The sequence below is a fragment of the Hemiscyllium ocellatum genome, chromosome 5, assembly GCF_020745735.1.
Source record: "Hemiscyllium ocellatum isolate sHemOce1 chromosome 5, sHemOce1.pat.X.cur, whole genome shotgun sequence".
NCBI lineage: Eukaryota > Metazoa > Chordata > Chondrichthyes > Orectolobiformes > Hemiscylliidae > Hemiscyllium > Hemiscyllium ocellatum.
In genome coordinates, this window is record NC_083405.1 from 125,143,786 (window position 1) to 125,164,541 (window position 20,756).

The following is a 20,756-nucleotide window of genomic DNA, read 5'->3' on the forward strand; positions in this document are numbered from 1 at the left end:
CGTCTTTAAAAGCCTGAATGAATGCCCAGTCCCCACGATCTGGGTTTGCTTGTTCTGAGCGCTCCTGGTATACCCTAAATAATCTTTCCCCATACTCAGAGGCTCCTTCCCCTTTAAGCTGTTTAGTGGTCGTGATTTTGCTCCAGTTCATGGGAGCATTTCCTAATACCTGTTGGATCTCTTCTTTAAAATGGGCTAAGGGGGCCTGCTGGCCATCTATCTCAGCAGTTAGGGCAACATCATGTGTCCACTGTTCCCCCCTATAGTCTCTGGCTGCTGTGGCTTCAGGTCCACCATCCACCTGTCTCCATTTGTATATCCCTCAAGTGCCGTTGGTGCCCTACCCATATACTGTCTAGCTCTTCCCAGAATCTTGGTTGTGGCTGTCATTTGTCCAGGGAGACCATGATGTGTTGCCTTTTCCCCCTGGGGTAAAGGATTTATAGTTTGCTTTTGGCTGCAGCTCTGTTCCCCTTCTAGTGATTGGCGCTAGATTATATTCTTGCACCTCCTACTCTGCCGAGGGAGCAGTTGGTCCTTGTTGTACAGTTTCGAAGGAGGGAAGAGAGTCATTCTACCTTTCCTCCTGTACTTTTTCTAACCTTAACAACTGGTTTACAGCACAGTTTTTGAGGCAGGCACTGTCTTATCCTCTGGTCGTTTCAGCATAAGCAGCTGGTTATCACACTAGTTAGCATACTTTCCCACTTACGCTCCACAGACATGCACAACCCACTACTATCGCACAAGTTACACATTACGATGGTATACTCATTTAAACTGTATTTTTGGCCTAGTCTCACTCTTCCTGTTTGCAGATTCAAAGTGTCTCTTATCCCGGCTCCCCAATTGCAGCCTTTAACCAGAGCACCGTGAATAGGAGACCTTGCTTGCAGTGCCAATTGTTGTGGGGAAAATCACCAGTCTCAGAGTCAGAATCGGGATCCAATTACAGAGTTTATTGTACAAAGAAACCGGAGCTCAGGGGAGAGAGAGATGTTTGTCAGCACGGCTGTCAGCTGTGAGCCTCCTCTCACTCTCGAAGCACATGTCATGATATTTTATACATTTTGTGGTACGATAGTTCAAGTATCGAGTCTTTGTTTGTACAGCAGGGTTTGTTTACAGAAAACATTACAAAATCATTGTCAGTTTCAGTGGTCATGATCGTTCTTCCTGAGAAGGAAGATCGTTTTCCATTACTGCAGATCTTAAGTATTAACACTTGTATACTAGTAATCTCAGGTAGTTAACATTTATATTGAAAGTGGTGGCTGGACTCAGACAGTTCGGTGAGCAGTAGTCATTACTGATGTGTATTCTGTCCCCCACCCACCTTAAACTAATCATCTATGCTCTGTGTCTATTGTGCTAGTATCCTATTAGCCTCAGGCAGTATCTGTGTATGCTTTGCTGTATTTGCTCAGCAGCCATCTTGTGTGCTAAGTGACCAATTTATGGCTCAGCAGCCATCTTGTATCTTTGCGCCCCATGTCAGCACGCCCCTTGTCAACTCCCACTTCAAGAGGTAACATTCATACATTAAAGCTACTGCCTCATCCTTTAGTAGTGCTTTGGATGGATGGAGCATTATATGGAGTGCAACTGGCATCCACTACAGGCCTCTGCACCACCAATGTCACTGACCTAGTGTAGCATGTATTCATGAATGTCAGTGTACTGCATCTTTATGTTCAGATGGTATTCCTCCTCTTCTCTGAGCCCTTTCTCAGGCATTATAAGTTTTTTTTTCCTGAAAAGACAAAAGAAATGAGGTGCTCCTGCTGTCTTTGGACCTGTCATCAGCTCATTGACATACAAAGTCATAAATGTCATTATTGGAAGCTCTCAACAACAATATGCTTTTGAAACCTGCTGAAGGTTCTGTGAAAACTGTCTGCCTATGCTTCTCTAAAAAGCAGTATAAGCCCTCAGGCTCTTAAGCTAGAGTGTTTAAAGAAAGTTGAAGACCTAGATCCTGCCAAAAGACTCTGTCATTGCACCCACCTTGTCACTGAATCTTTCCTGGTACTGGACCCAGATCCTCCTGATAATACTTTGAGTGTTAAGTGTCCTCAACAACCTCAAACCACATTTGGCAGTGCAGCCTTTTTCTGCTACTCTCCAGTCAGGGAATCTCCTGTTCCCTCAATGCTTCAAGGATGTCCAGATTGGCATCACAGTGCAGGGGTCTTTGTGCCCCAAACGCCACACCAGATGCCAAATCTCAATTTTTTCTATCCTGTTATCCTGCATTAATTCCTTTAGTCAGGTGGCCTCTACTTGCACAGTTGCTCCTCCAGTTCTGTTCCCACGGCTAATTGGGCACCAAACATTCCCTGCACCCTTAAAAGACACAGGTGAAAATCAGGAAGGACAGAATGGATTCAGGAATCTGGAAAGTCTATCATTTATAAAAGTTTCCCAAGACAGCACAACTGAGCAAATATCTGGTCCTATCTTTTCATTCCAGTTTTTTTTTCATTAATTCAATTTAAATTGTACCGGTTAAAATAATGGAATTTCTAGCCTCATATGATAAACCTGGGCCTTTGAATTGCTGGTCTAGTAATGTAATCATTACATCATCATCTCTCTAGTACCAACATATTTGTCACTCTGACAAGTGAAGTAGACCCATTTCAGATTGTGGCAATCAGCCGTAAGAGTGCAGCTTACAGTAGATATAAAGGATCTATCATTTTAAACTACTGATATTTGGGTAACACTTTTAAATCAGCTAATGGCATTGAGAAAATGAAAAGCTTCCACAGAGCAATTTCACCTAAGACCATTTGTTTGTTTGCAAAACCCGTGCTTCTGTACTGAATTCATTGTGTTGCCCATTTCCAGAAAATGTTGCTGACTTCACATTGAAAAACACTGAAGCTGGAACAAGAAAAACAACTGAAGTGCATATACCAAGTTTAGAGCATGATATACAAAGAAGCAAGGCTGATATAAGGTGAGTACTGAAATCTACTGGTTACCTCATATACTTTCACAACTGACACTGAAAATATTTAAAACTAACTGTGGATTGTAGGCTGAGATTTTGCTGCAGAAGGCAAATGCTTCTTCTGTATATTTGGTGACTTTTTACTCTTTTGCTAGGTGAGAGTTAATTCACTATTGGTGTTAATCAGTTACCAGTGCAACTTGCAGATGGTAAACACTGCTGCCTTGAGTGTCATGAAAATAATGAATATTGAAGATGTGGATGGTTGTGCCAATCAAAGAAATGCTTTGTTCTGGGTGGTGTTGAAACTCGTTAGTTTTGTTTTAGCTGTATTTATCCAAGCATGTGAATAATATGCCATCATTCTAACTTGTGTCTTAAAAATGGTAGAAAAGTACTGGGGAAACAGGAGGTGAGTTACTTGCTGCAGAATTCCTAACTTCCACCTGCTGTAGTAACCACAGTATTTATATGGTCAGTCCAATGTGACCACGGTAATTCTCAGAATGTTGATAGTGGAAATTTCATTGAAAGTTAGATTCAATTTTGTCTTTGCTCAGAACTAGTGTGCTGTGAAGGCTACTTGCTTCTTATCAACTCAAGCCTGGATATTGACCAGTAACTGAAGAGTCTTAAGTGATGCTGAACATTGTGCAGTCAACAGTAAATTCTCCACCTCTAACCTTATAGGTCTTTTTGAACCGACGTTCAGAAATGTTTTTACACTGCTCAAGAGCACATGGGGCTTGAACCCAGGTTCCCAGCTCAGAGTTAGGAACGCTATCGCTGCATTGCTAAGAGCCTCAAAAACTCTGACTGTGCAATGGAGAAAGCTTCTTGATGAAATTACCTCGAAGAATTCCTAGGGCTCTTGTGGCACAGTGTAGTGTACCTACTTTTGATCCAGAAAGCTTAGATTCAAGGCCCACCTCCTCTAAAAGTGTATAATAACACCCCTGAACAGGTTGATTAGGAAAATACCTTGAGAACTTCCTGCAAAATTGTCTTGGGCAGCATGGTGACTCAGTGGTTAGCACTGCTACCTCACAGCACCAGGGTCCCAGATTCGATTCCAGCACGTTTGCACGTTTTCCCTGTGTCTGCATGGGTTTTCTCCAGGTGCTCCACTTTCCTCCCACAGTCCAAAGATGTGCAGGTTGGGGTGAATTGACCATGCTAAGTTGCCCATAGTGTTAGGTGCATTAATCAGAGGGGGGTGGGTTACGCTTCAGAGGGTTGGTGTGGACTGGTAGGGCCTAAGGGCCTGTTTCCACACTGTAGGGAATCTAATCTAAAAGCTGTATGATCTCCAATAAACACAATTTTTTTTCAAAAACCACCACCAAACCACCCATTTCACCAATTGAAAGAACAAGTTACAACCTTCTTCTTTTGTTCTTGGTATGATTTCAATCAGCTGAGAGGTTTACACCTGATTCCCATTGATGCCAGTTTTGCTGGGCTCATTAATGGGTGCAGCTCCAACATGCTGAAGAAGTTCAATACTATTCAGAGATAAACTATCCCACTCGATTGGCACAACTTTCCACTCCCTTCATCACCGATGCACAGTGTATACCATCTGCAAGATACACAGAAGTAACCCTTTGAAAGCACCATCCAAACTATGTCCTTTACCACATAGAAAGACAGGGCAGCAGTTGCATGGAAGCACCGCCTGCTGTAAGTTCCTCTCCAAATCACATCATTGTGACTTGAAACTATAACACCATTTCTTCACTGTCACTGGGCTAAAGTCTTGAAACTCACTTCCTAATTTTGTGCGTACACAGACCTCATGGACTGTAACGGTTCAAGACAGCAACTTACCAGCACATTTTCCAGGACAATTCAGGATCGGTAATAAATGTTAACCTAGCCAGTAATGCCACATCCTGTGAATGATTTTTTTTAAAAACTCTGAGTAAGGAGGACTTTGAAGAGTCAACAGGGCTGAATTTAGTGTTGTTATTTCTATGGTCTACATCAATTCTAGGTGGCTTATCTGGTTTCATGCCTCTTACTAGGTAAAAACAATGACTGCAGATGCTGGAAACCAGATTCTGGATTAGAATAGTGCTGGAAAAGCACAGCAGTTCAGACAGCATCTGAGGAGCAGGAAAATCGACGTTTTGGGCAAAAGCCCTTCTATTCCTGATGAAGGGCTTTTGCCCGAAACGTTGATCTTCCTGCTCCTCAGATACTGCCTGAACTGCTGTGCATTTCCAGCACCACTCTAATCCATAATCCCTTCATGCCTCTTACACTTTATAATAGTGAATGCGAATGTCTTACCATCTTAAAGGACAATTAAGAGTCAGCACATTGCTGTAGGCCTAGAGTCACATGTAGTGACCGGTTAAAGGTGGTAGATTCCCTTTCTTCAAAGACATCAGTGAACTAGATGAGTTTTTACAGTTATCAACATTGGTTCATTGGTCATCATCACTGAAACTAACTTTTAATTCTGGATACACTAATTGAGTTTAAATTCCACCAGCTACCATGTTGGGATTTGAACTGGGTCTCTGGATTACTAGTTTAGTGTTACTATCACTATTTCACTGCCTCCCCTTTTAAGAAAAAGACGACTTTCAGTGAGAACATTTGGCAGGTGAGAAAATGAATGGATGGGTTTCCTTTGTTATAACAGTGACTGTGCTTCCAAGATAACTTCATTCCCATCCCTATTCTAACTGAGGTCCTTTGCACAGAAAATGTCCATTTAAGATTCTCTTCCCAGCATCAGTGGTATTTATTCAGTGACCAGAATACCATGTGGGAATCTCAAAAAGCAGACACTGTTCGGCTTTTTTGTGGGTTTCTGAGGATGCATCCTTCATCAGATAGTTAGTATTTGATCAAAGAAACTAGAATCAGGAAGGGGAGTGGGTGGGAGAAGGGGGAAGCAGTTGAGAACCATCCCATTTCCCCCCCCAGTTCTTTCTACTCATCTCTCCCCCTACCCCATGATTTCAGTTCAACCATTACCTTGATGTGTCCTCACTCTTCAACAATACTGGATTGGACATGTTGCAAACAAGCACCGTGATCCTGTGGAAGGTCTATGGCTTTTAAGTGCCTTACTGGTCTCTCACTGGCTGTTTAGCCAGTGGGTGAGATCGTTGTCACCTGCACTAAATCTTGCTCTGTATTACAGAAATGATAGAATTAGCAATGGAAATAGGCATTTAAAGAGAACAGGGCCTGAAAAAAAAGGATTAGTGAATACTTTGATAGGTGCAATTGCAGTATCTTAGACTGCATAACTTAATTAGTTGTCACGTTAAAATCCTTCATGCCTTCAATAACCCTTCCAACAGGCATGCCTTACAAGAACATTTGCCAGAATGCACAAGTGAAATTATGTATGAGAAGTCAAAGAGAAGAAGTGTAACATTCTCAGACTTCAGTCTAAATAATGAAGAAGGAGCATCTCCCTCATCTGCAGAATACAACGTAAACTCGTTCGAAAGAAAAGCTGATGAAGGGAACGACAAACCTTACCATTCAACAAAAGAAAGTACCACATCTCCTTCAGAATCAGAAGAATCTCGTCAAGTCTCAACTAGATATGAAGGCAGTGAAATGGAGAAGACTTTTAAAAAATTGGAAGATTCTCCACTGTTTTATATGGCTGTACCACAAGAGAGTACGAAAATGACAGATATCCCAGAGCACATTGGATGGCAAATGAAACCTCGCAAAATTGACAAATCTTTTAAACCAGATTCATCAGATCCTCAAACCCGGAATGTTAAAGGTTAGTTATTGCTCACATATGCACAGATTGGCTGTTGTTTGTCAGCATTATCTTTTAACACAGGGATTATTTCACAATAATTTTACTACTGTGTTCACATTCCCTTGTGATCAGGGCCCATACCATTTGTCTTGCTAACTAATTGTTGCACTCCCATGCCAAATTTTAGTGATTCACAAACAAGGACACCAAGTTCCTTGGATACCTGAAGTTCCCAACCTCTGACTATATTAAGAAATATTCTGCCTTTTTCTTTTTTTTCTCTACCAAAGTGGACAACTTCACATTTATCTACATTATGTCCTGCCTGACATGTTCTAACCTATATTCAATGCCTCCTTACATCCTTCGCACAACTTACATTTTCATTCAGTTTGGTGTCATCAATGTATTTGAAAATATTACAGTTCGTCACCCCATTCATTTCTGACACAACAATGAGTCACTTTCATTGAATGGTTCTGGTATAACCCGTGTTTCTTCAACACGAATTGGCTGTAACGCGATTGACGAATTGTGGACATTGTTTGGATAATGCAGCCTTTCTACTGAGCAGGTACAGTGATTTTCTCTTGTGGCTTTCCATAGTGCGATTTTCTATAGCATGAGGTTGCAGAGGAATGCAACCATCGCGTTATACCAGAACACCCTGCACAACCTTCAACTTCTTTTGTTAACCATGGTTAATTCATATTTTCATTTGGGTGCTTATACCTTAGAAGAATGTATGTTGTAGACTTTGTAGTATTTAAATTCTAACCATCACTGTTTACTATCAAGTCTATTGGCATTTTTACAATTCACCCTATCCAACTTGTCATTCATACCCATATTGTTGCCTTTGCTCAAACTTAAGACCCTAGTTTCAGAATGAAATATACTGCATTCAAATTTCATGTAAAATTCATTTATATTATGGTCAATATTTCCTAGGTTCCTTCACAACCACCTTGCTGTTTCAAAACTTAAAGAATTATTAATAGTTCTCTTTCATTATTCATCCTCCCTTCCAGACAGCTGAGCAACCTGTGGTACCATTGATTTAGGTCTAATGACACTCCTGTGAAGAAACATTGCTCTCTCAAGTATCCAAAGCAGAAATCAATTTGCAAGTGAGATAATCTCAGGGTACTTTTGTGCTATTTGTCTGGCTGTACTGACTGCCTCGCAGTCATTCACTTTTTATCTGCCTGCACCCCCCTAATCTGTGATGTAACCACCTCCAAGGCACAATACAGTGGCTCAGTGGTTAGCACTGCTACCTCACAGCGCCAGAAACCTGGGTTCAGTTTGAGCCTCGAACAACTGTCAGTGTGGAGTTTGCACGTTCCAGGAGTGTCTGCATGGGTTTCCTTCAGGTGCTTCATTTTCCTTTCACAGCCCAAAGCTGTGCAGGTTAGGTGAATGTGCCATGCTAAATTGCCCAGTAGTGTCCAGAGATGAGTCATGGGAAATGCAGGGTTACAGGGATCAGTTTGGGGGGGGTGAGGGGGCTGGTGGTGATGGGTCTGCATAGGTTGCCCATCGAAGGGGCATTGTGGATTCAATGGGCTGAATAGCCTGCTTCCACATTGTAAGGATTATATGACTCTTCTATAACTCTAAACATATTATCCATAGAGTCTTGTACTTCATAGATAGTGACTTCAGCCATTGCTCAAGTTCTGAAGCCTTCACATAGTGTGTGAAGTTTGTGCAGACAGTGAAAGCTTCTTGCAAATGTATTCATCTCAGACACAAAGTAGGTCCATGATTACATACATTGTGCTTCTGGACATTCCTCTCAGCCCAGTTGCCCTGTCGTTTTTTACCTGTGGATGGAGGTTTGCTCGCTGAGCTGGAAGGTTCATTTTCAGACATTTCGTCACCATCTAGGTAATATAAGCATTGAGCCTTCAGATGAAGCACTGGTGGCATGGCCCGCTTCCTGTGTTTATATTTCCTTGGGTTGGAAATGTCATATCCTATGGTGGAGTCATTTCCTGAGGTGATATCATTTCCTGTTCTTTTTCTCAGGGGGTGGTAAATGGGATCCAAGTCAATCTGTTTGTTAACAGAGTTCTTATTGGAATGCCATGCTTCTAGGAATTCTTGTGCGTGTCTCTGTTTGACTTGTCCTAGGGTGGATGTGTTGTCCCATTCGAAGTGGTGTCCTTCCTCATCTGTATGTAAGGATACTAGTGAGAGGGTCATGTCTTTTTGTGGCTAGTTGGTGTTCATGTATTCTGTTTGTCCAATGTAGCGTTTGTTACAGTTCGTGCTTGGTATTTTGTAAATGACATTAGTTTTGCTTGTTGTCTGTATTGGGTCTTTCAAGTTCATTAGATGCTGTTTTAGTGTGTTGGTGGGTTTGTGGGCTGCCATGATGCCAAGAAGTCTGAGTAGTCTGGCAGTCATTTCCGAGATGACTTTGATGTAGGGGAGAGCGGTTAGGGTTTCAGGATGTATTTGTCTGCTTGTTGGGGTTTGTTGCTGAGAATCCAACGGACTGTGTTCATTGGGTTCCCATCCTTTTAGAATACACTGTATTGGTGATTTTTCCTCTGCTCTGCGTAGTTTCTCTGTGCTGCAGTGTGTGATGGTCATTGAAATAATGTTTTAATGCAGCTTTGTTTGTGGGTGTTGGGATGATTGCTTCTGTAGTTCAGTATTTGATCAGTAAGTGGTGTTACTCTGTTAACAAACAGATTGACTTGGATCCCATTTACCACCCCCTGAGAAAAAGAACAGGAAATGACATCACCATGGGAAATGACATCACCAACCCAAGGAAACCTAAAAGCATAAATAGAAAGCAGGCCATGCCACCAGTGCTTCATCCGGAAGCTCACTGATCATGTTACCTGGTATGGTGACAAAAAATCTGAAAACGAACCTTCCAGCTCAGCAAGCAAACCTATATCCAGAACCTCAACCTGAGCTACAAATCTTCTCAAAACTCACTGATGTTGTAATCTCACCAGTTTACAACTACAGTGTATGAACTAAACTGAACCAGTTTACCTATTCAACTAATCAGCTACCTTTCCAGTAAAGCTTACCTCCCTTCCTTTCTTAATATTTTCAATGAGTGTATTCAGACATGTTATGGCAGAACTCTGAAGCAGGTCGGCTCTTAAACCCAGGATGTTTACCGCAGACATAGGGACACGGCCATTCGGCACCCAACCTTATGCACCTGGTATTTCCATATCTTCTCCTGTTTACCCATCCATATCCCATGGATAAGAGCCCATGGTGTTAGGGGCCAGGTACTGGCTTAGATAGAGGATTGGCTGGCTGGCAGAGGGCAGAGAGTGAGGATCGAGATGTTCTTTTTCATGATGGCAGCCAGTGATAAGTAGAGTTCTACAGGGACCAGTATTGGGACTACAACAATTCATGTTATACATTAACAATCTGGACAAAGGAACTGAGGGCATTATTGCTCAGTTTGCAGATGATACAAAGGTTGGTGGTAAGACAGGTAGTGTTGCAGACGGAGGAAGGCTGCAGGAGGACTTGGACAGGCTATGGAAATACTGTGGGAGTGTGTGAGGTTATGCACTTTGGGAAGAGGAATAGAGGAGGGGACGGTTTTCTAAATAGGGAAAGGCTTCAAAAATCTGAAGTACAAAGAGACTTGGGAATTCTAATTCAGGATTCTTTTCAAGTTAACTTTCAGATTCAATTGTTAGTTAGAAAAGCAAGTGTAATGTTGACATTCATTTCAAGAGTAAAAAATGAGGTCTACAGATGCTGGAGATCACAGCTGCAAATGTGTTGCTGGTCAAAGCACAGCAGGCCAGGCAGCATCTCAGGAATAGAGAATTCGACGTTTCGAGCATAAGCCCTTCATCAGGAATAAGAGAGAGAGAGCCAAGCAGGCTAAGATAAAAGGTAGGGAGGAGGGACTAGGGGGTGGGGCGATGGAGGTGGGATAGGTGGAAGGAGGTCAAGGTGAGGGTGATAGGCCGGAGTGGGGTGGGGGCGGAGAGGTCAGGAAGAGGATTGCAGGTTAGGAGGGCGGTACTGAGTTGAGGGAACCGACTGAGACAAGGTGGGGGGGAGGGGAAATGAGGAAGCTGGAGAAATCTGAATTCATACCTTGTGGTTGGAGGGTTCCCAGGCGGAAGATGAGGCGCTCCTCCTCCAGCCGTCGTGTAGTTGTGTTCTGCCGGTGGAGGAGTCCAAGGACCTGCATGTCCTCGGTGGAGTGGGAGGGAGAGTTAAAGTGTTGAGCCACGGGGTGATTGGGTTGGTTGGTTCGGGCGGCCCGGAGGTGTTCTCTGAAGCGTTCCGCAAGTCAAACCACATGGACTCCGAACTACATTCCAACCAAAAAAATTTGGATCCAACCAGGACAACCTGTACCTACAACAAATCCGAAGCCTCCAGCATCAGACCTCCCTCCGGATCCTCCGCTCCACCCTTGCAGCCATGCGTCGCTACCTACATTCCCTGCAATCAGCCCTTCCCCAGTTCAGGACAACACCCTCACAGACCTGCAAAGGACCCCTGCTGTTCTTCATCTACAGAAGAATCCACAAACTCAACAAACAGTTCTTCCTAGCCCTATCAGAGATTAAAGACAGTAAGTACCAAAAACTTTCATGTACTTACCCCCACACTAGAATCCTCTATATTGGTGAGACAGGCCGCTTACTTGCGGAACGCTTCAGAGAACACCTCCGGGCCGCCCGAACCAACCAACCCAATCACCCCGTGGCTCAACACTTTAACTCTCCCTCCCACTCCACCGAGGACATGCAGGTCCTTGGACTCCTCCACCGGCAGAACACAACTACACGACGGTTGGAGGAGGAGCGCCTCATCTTCCGCCTGGGAACCCTCCAACCACAAGGTATGAATTCAGATTTCTCCAGCTTCCTCATTTCCCCTCCCCCCACCTTGTCTCAGTCGGTTCCCTCAACTCAGCACCGCCCTCCTAACCTGCAATCCTCTTCCTGACCTCTCCGCCCCCACCCCACTCCGGCCTATCACCCTCACCTTGACCTCCTTCCACCTATCCCACCCTCCATCGCCCCTCCCCCTAGTCCCTCCTCCCTACCTTTTATCTTAGCCTGCTTGGCTCTCTCTCTCTTATTCCTGATGAAGAGCTTATGCTCGAAACGTCGAATTCTCTATTCCTGAGATGCTGCCTGGCCTGCTGTGCTTTGACCAGCAACACATTCATTTCAAGAGGGCTAGAATACAAGAGCAGAAATATACTGCTGAGGATGTATAAGGCTCTGGTCAGACTGCATTTGGAATATTGTGAGCAGTTTTAGGCCCCTTATCGAAGGAAGGAATTGAATTGAATGGAATTGAATTTATTGGCGCATGAACCGAGGCACAGTGAAAAGCTTTGTCTTGCGAGCAATACAGTCAGTTCACAGAGTTAAGTAGCATAGATAAGTAAATGATAGGTAAACAGCAGCAAAGACAAAAACACAGATGTAGATGAAAGTTAAGAGTTTGTGAGTCCATTCAGTATTCTAACACAGTAGGATAGAAACTGTTTTGAAACCGGCTGATGCATGTGTTCAGGCTTCTGTACCTTCTCCCCGATGGTAGAGGGTGTAGAAAAACATTGCCAGGATGGGATGGATTTTGAGAATGCTGGCAGCCTTTCCTTGACAGCGGGCCTGGTTGATGGATTCTACAGGTGGGAGGTTGGCATTTGTGATTGTCTGGGCTGAATTCACCACTCTCTGTAACTGTCTCCAGTCTTGAATGGTGCAGTTGCCATTCCAGGTAGTGATACATCCGGACAGAATGCTCTCGATGGCACAACTATAAAAGTTGGCAAGGATATTCGCTGTCATGCCAAATTTCCTCAGCTGCCTGAGGAAGCAGAGACGTTGGGCTTTTGTAACCAGTGTGTCTGCATGAAAAGTCCAAGAAAGCTTGTTGTGGATGACCACTCCCAGGAGCTTGACATTCTCCACTCATTCCATCTCTGTGCTGTTAATGTGTAGGGGGGCATGAGTAACATCCCGCTGAAAGTCAACAAGACTAGAACCCAAGGGTACAACCTTAGAATGAAGGGATGATTTTTTTAGAACTGAGATAAGGGGGAATTTCTTCAGTTAGAGAATGGTGAATCTGTGGAACTTATAGCCACAGAGACACTCGAGGCCAAGTGATCAGGTTTATCAGGGGCTCTGGGGAAGGAAAACAGGGTTGAAAATTGGATGCTGCCTAACCTGCTGTGCTTTAACCAACAACACATTTTCAACAATTGAAAACATGATTAAATGGTGGAGCAGACTTGATGGGCTGAATAGCCTTAGTTTGCTCCTGTACCTATGGTCTTGAGTACTAACCAGGCCTGAATCTGATAGCTTCTGAGATCAGACAAGATGAAGCATTTTCAGACTAGCACAGCCATAGGCTACCTTACTGTCTTTCCTTACTTTAATTCTTAGTCCCATAAAAAAAGTTACAGCTAGCTACAAGCCATACTTTCAGAAAGTTATTGATGCCTAATTACTCACCACTCAGCAACTTCACTTGAATGTTTCAAGCATCAAATAATATTTTCAGGCAAGTAAAATATTATGTGAACATTTGTTATCTCTAATGTAGTAATTCTGTAGCTAACATTAAAATTTAATTTATGAAGTACTGTTACTTAAGGATTTACATGGAAAGAAAGCATTTCAATCATATTTCTGATAATTCCTGAGATAAGTGCAAAACCATGTGCACATGCATTTTACAAGATTTTACAACTTGCAGGTGGAATGAAATGCAGTAGATTTGTGACCAATCTGTAAACACAGCAATGCCAGAAATATTGATGAGGTACACTGCCAGATTTGTTCAATCCAATACATCATTGTATGTCTAAATGAATAAATATAAAAATCTAGACTTGCAGCCTAATTTTTTCTTCTTAAAGAGGGCACAGTAGTAGAGATACTTGCATGGTATAGTGTTACGTGATACTATTCCATCAATATATCTGCAGTTCCAAGCGCTTAGACATTCATCACGGAGACAAGTGCAGAAGATCCATTTGAAAAGTGATATACCATACGCCAAAGTCTCTGACTCCTTTTTGGGGAATCTTTGCACTATACTTCCTAATACCTTTATAGTTTTGATCGCTGCCCAAAATTACAGTGAAACAGAGTTCATGAAAGCTTCGAATCAGATGATTATTCTTCTATAATTTCCATGCTTTTTTATTAATCCAATTTTTCTCATTCATAGATTTGGAAAATGAGAACATTCAAAGTGTTACTGTGAAGAAGCTGCGTGAAATACAGTTCAGTCCAACCACATTCAAGAGAAAAACTTTTGCAGCTCGCATAAATGTAACCGAGCAAAATATTTTCTCAAGGTAACCTCTCCCTTGCAGTTAAGCTTTAACATAAAAGTAAAACATAGTGAAACATGTCAACTTTTAAATTAAAAGTAAGCTGTAGCTTCCTTCTAATAACAGGAGATAAAAATAAATCATAATTACAAATGTGCAGCAACATTTAATATTGGAAAGGAACTTATGACTTGACAATTTGAAATCACACTAATACTGTACACTCTTCAGTATTGTAAAAAATCACATTTGCTCAAAGTTTTTTGTCTTAAGTTCATCAGGTCATTTCACAAAAAATACAATTTGAAAGGATTGGTTGTCAAGAGGGCTGTGATTGGTAGAGATGTTATCATGGAGCCGATGGGCAGTTAATGGCCTCAATTTATTTAAGTTTGTGAAACGGGTGATGCTAGCCTGTTTCACTCTGAGACAGTGCACTACCAGGGGCTCTATTGGTGCATTGGCTATGTCCCTACCTCAGGAGGATAGGGTTCACGTCCCACCTTCTCCAGAGGTGTTTAATCAACCTGTCTTTAACCTGTTGTCAAGCCAAATAGGCATTCTAATGTCACGTAATGTAGTATAGCCATTTAAGTGATTACGTGATGCCAGGTATATAGGCTATATGTCCCAAATTGCCACTTTGTTTCAAATAGCATGTGAATTCAGCAGTTTGCAGCAAGCAATGTACTGACTGTATCCAATCAGCCCACACTTACAAAACTCACAGCGCAGTATCTGACATTAGGTATGATTCCTCAATTTGGACATTTGCTGCACTATCCTAATTTGCAAGGAACTACGCTGACAACCAATTTAGGACTGTTAGTTGGGTTCGCAGTATGTCACACTGGAAGCTACAGACATTAATGCATGGACCTTGTTCTTTGCAGAAAGAAAGAATATCTATATTACTGCACCTGTTTTAAGTCAACAAAATAGGTGATAGCAATTTGCTGGTTCAGTTCAAAGGGCAGTCCCCTGACCAAACAGAGTTTACCTTGTTTAAACTTGCCTGGTTTAAAATTCAAAGCCTGGCTGTAACTATGAATCAGCATTAATGGATGTATACTCCATGGCAATACTTCTAAAAATTAAAATCTACTTGCTAACCAATCAGAACTCTCCTCTCATGGAATGTAAACCACCTGGATTAGAGGTATGGACACTGCCACTGCACCACATGAGCCCCTGGTTCTGCACAGTCTCAGAGTGAAACTACTATTACTTGTTGCTCAAACTTAAATAAACCATGTCCATTAGCAGTAATCAAACATTCTCCATGAAAATGTTGGTTTCCTCCTTGAATTTGAAGTCTGACAAAATATCCTGAATTCAAGTCAAAAAGCTTCAACAAATGTGTCCTTGTTCGATAATTTCCAAGCTCTGAACTTTCAATCAACCTTAACATATACTCTTGAGGTACCACAATAATCAAGCAGAGATGTATTTGGCACTTTTTTTCAAGATACTCTACACTTAAGATTTACTGCCTCGTTAGTTATATCGAATTTTGTAGTCAAAATATTTTAAACTTTTTAAAGTTAGAATCATAGAACTGAACTTTATCGTAAGACGATGGGCCAAAGTCCCGATGTCAGGATCATATCTGGGTGCCGGGCCTGCATGTGGGTAGTGGAATTACATTGGCATTTTTCCCAGAAACACCTTCTTAACTGATGACCAGTGGAGCTCCTGTCTTATTAACATTGTGGAGCAGCATGGTGTTGCTGCCATCCTGATTACAAGCGGTGAGTTCCAGATCATTACAAACCATCTCATTAAAAAGTTCTTCCTTACATCTCACTGTATCGCTTGCCTAGTACATTAAATCTGTGTTTCCTAATCTTTGTCAACAACTTTTTTTCTGTCTCCCTTTTCTAAATCTCAAATGTTTTCCAATGCAACACAATGATTCAAATGGCCTCATATTGCAGCATAACAATTCTGAGATTCAGTTTGCACATCTATGCTACATATCCCTTCAACCTCCTTTGCTCCATCTTCTCCAACCTAATCTTATAACTAAACTCCCATAGGAAGTGTAGTGATCAAAACTGAACACAGTACTCCAGATGTGGCCTTATGATAGGTAACAACTTCCTAGCTTTTATTCCCACGGTTTATTGAAGTACTCAATGCCTGTATTTATGAAGCCCACAAACCCATATTCTTTGCTAACTAATCTCTAAATGTGTCTTGTAACTTGCAAAAGTGAATGTACATGAACACCCAGGCACATCTTCCCTGCACACTCTTTGAAATTATGCCTTTAAGTCTATATTGCTTCTTCCTATCCCTTGTATGCACCTAACAGTCCTCTGCATTCAGTTCCTCAGATACTTGTCTGCCACTCTACTCATACTAGAGTAACATTTCAAAATAGATTGTGATACCAAATTTGCAGGTATGATGAAGAACTATAGTTATAGTTGGATAGTATCATTTTCGTTCTTCATCATACCTGCAAGTTTGGTATCACAATCTATTTTGAAATGTTACTCGATTATAAAATCCTAAGACTTGATATGTACATAAAATATATGAATTTTGCAGCATCCAACAGAAAGAATTGCAGTACAGACTTAACATTTAAGACTTTTACAATAACAAATAAACTAAAATTAATATTATCTGCACATTACTTAACAGATAATTTCCCAACTACATACCTAACACAAAGTACTGTTTGTGCATTTTGCCATACTTCTAGCAGATATGTAGGCTTAAAGATTCAACTCCAATTTCCTGTCTTTTTAGCAATCTCCCTTTCTACCAAACCAGGGTGAATCTTCCATTGTCCTTTGGAAGTTGTTTCACTCCATCTTTTGAGTATCACCAAATTGACTTTCAGCAACAAAGCCAACACTGCTGGATGTTTGTTCTTAAATTTGCACAGGAGTTTTCAACCTGTCACTTGATTTTTTTTATGGGTTCTGTTACAGATCATTAGGAGCAGAATTATTATGATCACATTATCCTTGTTATCTGAGACATTCTATTTTATCTGAAGTTCAATGACATTTTAAATTTAACCATTTTGTAAAGCTACAAATCATGATAATGTATCAAAGAAGCAATGGTCTCAGGACTAACTTTTGAAAGAACAGTACTGTTCTTCAGTCTGAAAATTAATTCTTTACTACAACTTTCTTACCTGACACTGACCCCAACCTCCTATTCTATGACGGTCCATTTTGTTAACCAGCTGTTTGGTTGGCATTTCTCAAGTGTTTTCTTAAAATCCATTCAGATAATATTCACTAAATTTCATTCAACATGCTTGTCTGTGACTTCATCAAAAAATTCAGTTCAATAATTTTTTTTACAAATCCATGTGAAAAGAATTGCCAAGGTTCTTGTAAGATGTGAGGAAGGAATTTAAAGTGAGATAAAAACATTTATGAAGTAAATGAGCATTTGCAAAGTATATATTCACTATCATAAATTCCTGATTATTGTAGGTATAACATTTATGCTGGTACTACATGAATCATGTCCATATTTTTCGTTAATACTTCCTTTTCTGTCCTTGGCAAGGATTTCAAGTGAAGGAGTTGATAACAGGGAAGAAGAAATGAGCATGTTACCTGAAATCAAGAGGCATCTATACATGGAGCATCCAAAGAGCTACCATGTGCATTTGGCTGCACAAGACAATGCAGGTGATATAAGTGTAGTATTATGACATTATAGCATCAGAACATTGGGCAGTCTTCAGCATTTAAGAAGTGTAAATGTATTTCTGCCCCTTCACAGTTACTATGGGATTCTATTTTTGACAGGTCACTCTTATGTTCAGATACAATAATATAAGAAAGAATGAGACAGAACTCAATTCCCAATTTAGACACTAATGTATTTTCGCCTGTTAGCAATACACTCAGTAATTATAAATATGTTCAAAGCAATTATTTACCCTATCATTCAGTAAATGGATTTAGAAACTGGACCAGTTGAGTTTCATCCCCATATGTTGAAGGAAATGTCTAGAGAGATAGTGGATGCATTGATCATCTTTCAAAATTCTATAGATTCTGGAAAGGTTATTGCAGACTGTAAAATTGCAAATGAAACCCCACTTTTAAGAAGGAAGGAAAGATGGATAATGACAAACTGCAGACCGGTTAGTTTGATTTCACTGGTAGGGAAAATATTAAAATCAGTTTTAAAGAATGTGGTAACTAGACATCCAGAAAAAAATGGTACAGTTGGGCAGAGTTAATGTTTATTTATGAAATTGGAATCATGTTTGACAAATGTTTTACAGATTTTCTGAGTATATTACTTGTAACACTGATAAAGCAAATTCAGTAGATGTATATTTGGATTTCCAGATTTCTTTTTGGTAAGCTAAGAAGGTTTTTCAGTAAAATCAGAATGCACAGGATTAGAGATAATTTATTAAATAGATATAGAATTAGCTAACAAGTAAAATCAGAACATTGGAATATAAATAATCATTTAACACCACAGAACTTAAGTATTGCTGAAAACAAAACTCACTTTGGTGAAGCGTCATCAAAATCAGTAAATTACTGATTAGTACTCAGCAAGTAAAAAATGAGGTCTGCAGATGCTGGAGATCACAGTTGAACATGTGTTGCTGGTTAAAGCACAGCAGGTCAGGCAGCATCCAAGGAATAGGAAATTCGACGTTTCGGGCATAAGCCCTTCATCAGGAATGAGGAGAGGGTGCCAGGCAGGCTAAGATAAAAGGTAGGGAGGAGGGACTTGGGGGAGGGGCAATGGAGATGTGATAGGTGGAAGGAGGTCAAGGTGAGGGTGATAGGCCGGAGTAGGGTGGGGGCAGAGAGGTTCCCCTGCAACCGCAGGAAATGTAAAACTTGCGCCCACACCTCCTCTCTCACTTCCCTCCAAGGCCCCAAGGGATCCTTCCATATCCGCCACAAGTTCACCTGTACCTCCACACACATCATCTATTGCATCCGCTGCACCCGATGTGGCCTCCTCTACATTGGGGAGACGGGCCGCCTACTTGCGGAACGCTTCAGAGAACACCTCAGGGACGCCCGGACCAACCAACCCAACCACCCCGTGGCTCAACACTTTAACTCTCCCTCCCACTCCACCGAGGACATGCAGGTCCTTGGACTCCTCCACCGGCAAAACATAACAACACGAAAGTTGGAGGAAGAGCGCCTCATCTTCCGCCTGGGAACCCTCCAACCACAAGGGATGAACTCAGATTTCTCCAGTTTCCTCATTTCCCCTCCCCCCACCTTGTCTCAGTCGGTTCCCTCAACTCAGCACCGCCCTCCTAACCTGCAATCTTCTTCCTGACCTCTCCGCCCCCACCCCACTCCGGCCTATCACCCTCACCTTGACCTCCTTCCACCTATCACATCTCCATCGCCCCTCCCCCAAGTCCCTCCTCCCTACCTTTTATCTTAGCCTGCCTGGCACCCTCTCCTCATTCTTGATGAAGGGCTTATGCCCGAAACGTCGAATTTCCTATTCCTTGGATGCTGCCTGACCTGCTGTGCTTTAACCAGCAACACATGTTCAACTAGTACTCAGCAACACTAGAGTTGGAATCAGGAGATCATTCTGAGGATGGTAGGTTATTTCCAGTGGGGTATTGCAATATCTGTGCTAGGTTCATGGCTGTTCACAATTATCAATGACTTGTAGGAGGAGCAATTACAATGTTTCCACGTTTGCTGGTGACACCAAACTGAGTCAGAAGATTAGGTGTGAGGAGGATGCAAGGCGGCTTCAAAAGGAATTGTATTGGTTAGGTGAATGTGTTAGAGTGTGGCAAATGAAATATAACAAAAATAAGTGTGAAGTTATTCACTTCAGTAGAAAAACAGAAAGGCAAATTATTTCTTAATTGGTGGGAAGTTAGGGGAAGGACCTGGGTATAATTGATCACAGGTCACAAAATGTTAACATGCGCATTTGGAAAGCAATTAGAAAGACATATCATATGTGGACCTTCATCACAATAGATTTCTGGAGACTAACGACATGATGGGATATGTAGATAGTGTGGAAAGGTGACATTGAAGATGATGATCGGTCATAATCTATTCAACTAGAAGGCTTGATGGACTGAATGGTCTATTCCTATCCCTATATTCCTAAATTGGTTCTTTGCAGCATCAAATCATCTTTTTCAGTGGATAGTCAGCTCATATTGACCTATCACAATCCACCTTCCTTATAATAGTCCAATTGTGTGGTCTAATTCTTGTTCAGGCCACAATATTAGAATTCTCCTTGATGTTGTACATTTGTTTTTTACTTTTTCTTCATTAATTCTCCATCACTGTTGAATGTTGCAAATGTCTTTAGCTTATTGTCCAACATTTCAAAGTATTCGTTTCCGTCACAGGCTGGTAATATGTTTGTCTGTGAAAATGGTTGACATGGACGAGTTGGACCAAAGGGTCTGTTTCCATGTTGTACATCTCTATGACTCTAATAGCCTGATGACAGGCTAAAGCGAAAAGTACTTCACTTTTTATTCTGAACCAATGTGGCATTTGTGGCTTCAATAGCTTTCACAAATCTCAGCCAAAACATTCACATAAATCACATAAATTGTATCAAGACTATTACAGATTCTTGTTCTGTGCCTAAACTGCTGAAGGCCCAGGCCATTTGTGCACTTTAGAGGTTTAGTACTGAAGTAAGGCACATCAAAGCTATTTTGTGGGTTAATAATCACACTGATCAGATCTCTTTTCATTGTACATCAT

General features: G+C 41.5%; 1 protein-coding gene across 1 annotated transcript in view; it reads left to right on the forward strand.

The window, feature by feature from the left end:
* Positions 1 to 20,756, forward strand: part of obscnb (obscurin, cytoskeletal calmodulin and titin-interacting RhoGEF b) — an 821,414-nt gene that overhangs the window by 706,061 nt on the left and 94,597 nt on the right. The window contains exons 97-101 of the mRNA XM_060825732.1: positions 2,601 to 2,662; positions 2,854 to 2,965; positions 6,283 to 6,722; positions 13,923 to 14,052; positions 17,569 to 17,693. Coding sequence (XP_060681715.1) covers positions 2,601 to 2,662; positions 2,854 to 2,965; positions 6,283 to 6,722; positions 13,923 to 14,052; positions 17,569 to 17,693 — 869 coding nt within the window. The remainder of the gene's footprint in view (positions 1 to 2,600; positions 2,663 to 2,853; positions 2,966 to 6,282; positions 6,723 to 13,922; positions 14,053 to 17,568; positions 17,694 to 20,756) is intronic.